A 7,782-nucleotide genomic window follows, 5' to 3' on the forward strand; every position below is an offset into this window, starting at 1 on the left:
GTGCCAAAAATCTTCCAATGACATTTACATATTCTCCATTAGGTTATAAGTGTTCTGTGATGTTTTACCTTTTGCAAACAACATATCCCCATTCCTGCTGTATGAGAACAAATTGTAGGGCAAGGTTTGTACATTTCTTTATGCTTGATGTCATAGCATAGAGTAGAAATATAAATTTTGTTATTATATTGGCATAAAAGCACATTAAAAGATTAGAAAGGGAAGTTCCTTTTTATATTTCCTGAAAAGCTAACTCATATTAGGGTAATCTATTCTTACTTTAATGAAAGCTTTGTTCATTTTTATTACACATATTTAAAAAGTGCTCATTATGAACAAAGATTTGGCTGAATTTGTGAATGATGCATAAATAAAGCAAGACACACTTTTTGCTTTAAAGAATTTCACAGTTTGGGGTAGAAAGACATTTATAAGCAATTGATAGATGGACTGGGATACATATTTCAATACAGTTCAAAGTATTCGGGAAAAGAGGGAGAGTTCTGGAGAAGTAATGGAATTCACAGTGAGAATTACATAATAGAAAATATATCAATTAGTAAAATTCTCCTGAAGGAAATTGCCATTAAGATACTTGAGCAAAGGTCAATTTGAAGTAGGACCACATAGCTATGTTCTGGAAGAATACTAACAATTGTAGGGTGTATTTTAAGGACTAGAAAATAAAAAATAAGGTTAAAAATTTTTTTCTTTCTCATTGGAGAACTAAAGGCTTAATTTGGAAGCTATTGAAATGATCCAAGAGTCGGAAAATAAATGTGCAGCATAGAAAAGGAGCAGAGGTTGTGAACAGATACATTTGAGCACAAGATAGAAGTAGAATCAAAAGAACTCGATAGGATGTTGAAAATAAGGAATAACATGGGGTGATTGGAATCCTTACAGTGCCATAAAAAGGCAGCCATGGAAGAACAGAAGGTTTATGAGGAGAGAAGGGATAACGTGAAGAGGGAAATGGGAATAAATATTCTATTTTAATCTTGTTTTGAAATGCAAATAGAGAGAAGTCCTATGTATCTCATATGTCATCCTAAAATATAATATGTAAATACTATATTACTGTGCTTAAAGTAACTGTCATATTGGAAACAAAAGAATTAACATATAAAAGAGGAAAACATAAAATAAAAAACTCTTAAGTAATATAAAAGAGGAAAACATAAAATAAAAAACTCTTAAGTAATAAGACCTAAGGGTTGCAAGAAAACCCCATTTAGGCAAGGTCTTATTTAGACAATTACTTGCTGATTGAAGGATATCTTTTTAATTGAGGGGATATATATATTTTATGAGTCATTGAAAAGTAGAATATATTTACATTAAATATTTGAATTTTTAATAATATTTTGATAGAAAAGAGAATTGTGAGGGGAGCCAAGAGCTGAAACATATTTTTTCCTGGTTTTACCTAAGTCATTCTAATAAATTAAATGACCTCTGTAATTATATGTTGTTTTAAGACAAACTTCCCAACAATTACAAATGCTCAACAATTAAATAAGATTATAAAGGAAGCCTTCAACTACTCCTTCTGGAAGTCTTTAAGAAAAACAGAATTGGTGATCTGTTGAAGATCTTCCTAAAGGTTTTTAATTTGGGAGGGCAGTTGGCCTCAATCCCATCCTGAGATTATAGGTGCTCTTGATGCTTATTGCAGGATTTGGAGTTGGCAGTTGTGTGAGTTGCAATATACACTGCTAGAACCTGATATATGACCTCTGTTTCTTAATCACTCATTGATGTGAACAAAATTGAAAGCATCTCAAGAGATTGCAAATAATCTTATGGTCTTTTCTCTTTCCTCTTTCCCCATAATTCTTATTTTTCAAACTTTTAACCTCTTTTCACTTCTGGGTGTGAACAAGTACACAAATATTTTGTGATAGATGTTTTATTTTGTTTGAATTTCAGAGGCATCCACAAAGAGAAACTTTATTTTACTGATGTATCTTTACACTTTCGATCAAGCCAAATCTGGGAATCCTAATGGAAAAAAAAATCAAAGTATATTTATATTATTATAGTTGAAGACTTGTTGTCAAAACAAAATATTTTTTTTTAATTAAAGCTTTTAGCTATATGTAAGTGGTACACTTTATTTGACTTAACTTTTCATTCAAATCTTAACCTTATTAAATTTTTTATTTTGGATTTATTATTTTTTTAAAAATTTTTTGGGCCACATCTGGCAGTGCTAAGGGCTTACTCCTGGCTCTATGCTCAGTGGACCATTTGGGATACCTGGGATCAAACTTGGGATTATGCAAGGCAAGCACCTTACCTGCTGTACTATTGCTCTGATACCCTTAGCCTCATTATTTTTTTTCCAATTGAGGCAGTACTTAGAGGTGTTAGGTAAATGTGTGGGGCTGGGGATCACACCAAGTGAAGCTTAACCCAGGTGTGCATACCTGACCAGTGCTTGGGGACCCTCAGGTCTACATAGCTAACACTGCTACAGGGGAAGGTGTACGATATTGGATAATGAACTCAGGATCTTATGCATGCTAGTCATGGGCTCTGCCACTTGAACTGACTCTCCCACACTGAAACTTCCCTTTTATTCTTCTAATATATGCTTCTGCTTACCTTTATTAAATTAGTCAAATTGAAAATGGCAAAAATAAAAAGTCTATAAACTTTTTAGAAATTAAAATAAAATATGACTATTTGGAATCTAGTACAGAGCCCAATTTTTGGAATTGAATTAAAATAATATTGTGGGTCTAACACTTGGTCATACTAAAGCCAATATTAACCTAATTTCTAGTCTCATGAGTTAGATTCATTATCACATACAGTTTCTTAACAATAGGAATACCAGCACACAAGATCTCATTTGTAGTCAAACCAACAGTAGGGATTCTAGTACACAAGATCTCATTTGGAGTCAAACCAACAGGACTGTTAATAGATGGGAGGGAAATAGATGTTCAAAATGTCTAAAGATCAGGACTTCATTTGTGATGAGTGCAGGTATTTTGGTGAACCATAGAGTAGTTCTTGAGAGGGTGGGCATATCAAAATCACTGTATCACTGTATCATTGTCATCCTGTTGTTCATCAATTTCCGTGAGCAGGCACCAGTAATGTCTCCTTTGTCCTAGCCCTGAGATTTTAGAAAGTGCCACATTCGAGGCTCTTTCAGGGTCAGGAGAATGATATCCATCATTGTTACTGGTTTTTGGCATATTGAATACGCCACGGGGAGTTTGCCAGACTCTGCCGTGTGGGCAGGATACTTTTGGTAGCCTGCCAGGTTCTCCAGAGTAAGAGCTAGATAAGATCTCTGGGAGCTGGGTTTTATAGTCTTGGGTCTTGGCCGTTGATGGGAAAACGGCGCCAGGGTAGTTGGTGGGTGTAATGCCTACATACTGGAAGATGGGGGATCTGTGTGGAGGAGGCCCAGTCCCAATCCGAGCAGGCTTGGAGATCTAACGCCCCAGGTTCCCCACACCTGGGTTCCTCTGCCAGTTCCTTCATGTGTGAGGCTTGTTTGAATGCATGGTGAGTGGTCTTAAGCATGGCTGTGGCTGAAACCAGAGGTCTTCAGCTGCCAGGGCTCTGCTCGGGGTGGGGAGGGAAACTCAACCCATCCTCCTCCAAGGAGCCCCGGTGAGGACAGCCAGGTGCGGAGGCAGGAGACTCTGCGCTGTTCTCTTCCGGGAGCTGGGTTTTATAGTCTCTGGGGTTTTGGCCGTTGATGGGATTACATGGTGCTGGGGGCAGTTGGTGGGTGTAACGCCTACATACTGGAAGATGAGGGATCTCTGTGGAGGAGGCCCAGTCCCAATCCAAGCAGGCTTGGAGATCTACACCCCGGGTCTCACACACTTGGGTTCCTCTGCCAGTTCCTTCATGTGTGAGGCTTGTCCGAATGCATGGTGAGTGGTCTTAAGCATGGCTGTGGCTGGAACTGGAGGTCTTCACCCACCAACTGCTCCTGGTGCCGTGTAATCCCATCAATGGCCAAGACCCAGAGACTATAAAACCCAGCTCCTGGAAGAGAACAGCGCAGTCTCCTGCCTCCGCACCTGCCTGTCCTCACCAGGCCACCCCCTTAGCTTATCAAAATATGAACATGAATGCCTAAACATAGGGATAGTGTAGTCTTTTGTTGAGAACAATTATAGACCTAGCTGTCTGAGAATGTTCAACCAGAAAAATCTATCCAATTTTACAAAATATCTAAAGAATGGAGGAAACCAATATTTCAGCATAATTCTCCCCCACATACCACCCCCACCTGTCCCATCGCAACACTCACAGAGAGAGAAGATATAGAAAAACCTGCGGAAAAACAGAGAAGTTTAGGAAAAGGATAACTCCATGTCTTGAATACTCAAACCCTAAAATCCAGGTGTATTTATTTCTGTTTCTTCCAAAAAGTACAAAAAAGTATGTAATTTTTTTACCATACAGAAGTCTAAGAAAATCTCTGCAAATGAGAAAAACCATGAAAATGATGGGGTGACCTTTATTAACAAAGGATGATTGTAATTATTTCTTAATTTTCCATTTGCAAAACACTTGAAGCTTTGCTTTAATTAAACTCCAGTTTAAAAAGGCTGGACCAGGAGGAAGGCCCCACGGCGTGGTCTGTGCAGTTCCGGGCTGGCCCGTCTCCCCCGTTTCTTGCTGCAGCTGCGTGATCCCAGCACCCCCACACTCACCCCGACACACACACCCTCACACACCTCCCCCCAACACACACACACCTGGCCCCGTCGGAGGGCTGCCCCTCATGGCCGAAGTGAAGGTCAAGGTACAGCCGCCTGATGCGGACCCGGTTGAAATAGAAAACAGGATTATAGAATTATGCCACCAGTTCCCTCATGGAATTACAGACCAAGTAATTCAAAATGAAATGCCTCATATAGAAGCCCAACAACGAGCTGTGGCCATCAATAGACTATTGTCCATGGGTCAGTTGGACCTTTTAAGGAGCAGTACAGGTCTCCTGTATAGAATAAAGGATTCTCAGAATGCTGGTAAAATGAAAGGATCAGATAACCAAGAAAAACTAGTATATCAAATAATAGAGGATGCTGGAAACAAAGGAATATGGAGCCGAGATATCCGATACAAAAGTAATTTGCCATTAACAGAGATTAACAAAATCCTAAAGAATTTGGAAAGTAAAAAGCTTATCAAAGCTGTTAAGTCTGTGGCCGCCTCAAAAAAAAAGGTATATATGCTGTATAACTTGCAGTCAGACCGTTCTGTAACTGGTGGAGCTTGGTACAGTGACCAAGATTTTGAATCTGAATTTGTGGAAGTGCTTAACCAACAGTGTTTTAAATTCCTTCAATCCAAGGCAGAAACAGCACGAGAAAGCAAACAGAATCCAATGATCCAAAGAAATAGTTCGTTTGCCTCGTCTCATGAAGTTTGGAAATATATCTGTGAATTAGGGATCAGTAAGGTAGAGTTGTCCATGGAGGATATTGAAACCATCTTGAATACATTCATCTATGATGGGAAAGTGGAGATGACTATCATTGCTGCGAAAGAAGGCACGGTTGGCAGTATTGATGGACACATGAAACTGTACAGGGCAGTCAATCCAATTATCCCTCCCACAGGTTTGGTCCGAGCTCCCTGTGGACTCTGCCCAGTTTTTGATGACTGCCATGAAGGTGGTGAAATTTCACCATCAAATTGTATTTATATGACAGAGTGGCTTGAATTTTAATGGGATTCATTAAATTCCATGGCATTTTACAAATGAAGTTACTTTGGAAGAAAATAATTTGACTCATGATGGATCACCAAATTCCCTGGGAGCAAACTATAGTATTGGATATCCGATTTGCTGCTATGAAGAATGGTCTTTGTTTAAAATCTACCAAGACTAAATTTTATATTGGTAGAATAACCAATAGTAATGGGCAGGTAAGTTAGTAGTGAAATCCATTCTTCAATAAATAATATGCTTTTAAGTTGTGGAGGAGGACTCCTCTGAAGCTTTTGAGTCTACACACTTCAAGAAAAAAAGAAGCTGAAAGTCATCATTTACTGAGTTCTGTTGTAACGGCTAGAATTTAAAATGCACATTTCAAGTTTAAGATTTTCATTGGAAATTTTATTATTTGGTTCATTATCACTTTCTCTGTTTCTCAGAAGTTTCATTAAGATTAAATTATAAGTGATAAATCCAGGAATAATGGGCGCATATGCAAACTTGGGGAAGGAGGGAGAGAAATGAATGGAATATCCTTTTCCACACTTTAATTTCTTTTTTATTTGAAATACTTTATGAGTATTATGCCACTGTATTTACCATGTCTCACCACATAATCATTTCACTGCATGACTGTATCCTGTGTTTTCAGGAATACTGACAAAATTTTAAGGGGCTGGAAAGATACAGTAGGTAAGGCACTTGCCTTACATGCTGCCAAACCAAGTTTAATTCCTGGCACCTCAGATGGTCCCCTGAGCTCTACCAGGAGTGGTTTCTGATTGCAGTCAGAAGTATAGGCCACCAGTTGTGGCCCCAAAACAGAAACAACAAAAATTTTTATAAGCCTTACATACATAAAACAAGCCCGCTCTGGAAAGAAAGATGGCGGCCTCACGGGAGCCTTGTGGACAGCAGGTTTGAGCCGGGGGTGGTGGGAGTGGCAGGGACCTCATGGGAAGGGGGGCGTTCCGGTCCGTCCTTCACGCCCGACCGAGGTCGCCAGCTGCCCCCCACGAGCGGCTCTCCGGCATGGCCATGGCCCCGGAGGCACAAGGACTTAGCACAGAGAGCCACCCGCTTGGAACAGAAAAGCAAATGGACTATGTGTTAAACTGCGCCAGTATGCCTGCCCGGAGGGGAAAGGGTATTGTCCCGCTCGCCCGCTCCTCTCTGGAAAGAAAGATGGCGGCCTCACGGGAGCCTTGTGGACAGCAGGTTTGAGCCGGGGGTGGGGGTGGCAGGGACCTCATGGGAAGGGGGGCGTAATGGGCCGTCCTTCACGCCCGACCGAGGTCGCCAGCTGCCCCCCACAAGCGGCTCTCCGGCATGGCCACGGCCCCGGAGGCACAAGGACTTAGCACAGAGAGCCAGCCGCTTGGAGCAGAAAAGCAAATGGACTATGTGTTAAACTGCGCCAGTATGCCTGCCCGGAGGGGAAAGGGTGTTGTCCCGCTCGCCCGCTCCTCTCTGGAAAGAAAGATGGCAGCTGCACGGGAACCTTGTGGACAGCAGGTTTGAGCCGGGGGTGGTGGGAGCAGCAGGGACCTCATGGGAAGGGGGGGCCTAATGGGCTGTCCTTCACGCCCGACCGAGGTCGCCAGCTGCCCCCCACGATCGGCTCTCCGACACAGCCACGACTCCAGGGCACAGAAACCAATCTCTTAACTATCTAACTTTTAATAGAAATTCTTCCAGGGTCAATAAGTAAAATAGCAGAAATCCAAAATCGTGCGGCTGCAATAGCGGCCGCGCGACATCATTTTATTCTTAAACCAAGTTGTAGAAAGCAAATCATTTCACAACGCTGTTTCAGCACATCTGATTGGGGGGGGGGGTCGTAAACTCTAAACAATAATTGTGCATCTTCTATCGAAACAATGTATCTAGTCAAAGTAGATAGAGTATTAACTAGAACTCTTCTGCCTCACAGGGATTGGGAGGGGTGGGAGGTGGGGTTCTATTGGGGTTCGCGGTTAAAAATAAGTATTGGTAAAGGGAAATGTGTTTGATATTTACATGACTGAGACCTAAACCCGAAAGCTCTGTAACTTTTCCCACAGTGATTCAATAAAGAA

At 41.2% G+C, this 7,782-nt stretch overlaps 1 protein-coding gene across 1 annotated transcript; it reads left to right on the top strand.

The window, feature by feature from the left end:
* The first annotated feature begins 4,736 nt into the window (after nucleotides 1-4,736).
* Nucleotides 4,737-5,920, top strand: LOC130040849 (DNA-directed RNA polymerase III subunit RPC6-like). Its single transcript, XM_056132934.1, has one exon. The coding sequence runs from the start codon at nucleotides 4,766-4,768 to the stop codon at nucleotides 5,714-5,716; it is 951 nt and encodes a 316-aa protein (XP_055988909.1). The 5' UTR covers nucleotides 4,737-4,765; the 3' UTR covers nucleotides 5,717-5,920.
* Nucleotides 5,921-7,782: the final 1,862 nt, after the last annotated feature.

Source organism: Sorex fumeus, unplaced genomic scaffold (assembly GCF_029834395.1).
Source record: "Sorex fumeus unplaced genomic scaffold, SorFum_2.1 ptg000095l, whole genome shotgun sequence".
Classification (NCBI taxonomy): Eukaryota; Metazoa; Chordata; class Mammalia; order Eulipotyphla; family Soricidae; genus Sorex; species Sorex fumeus.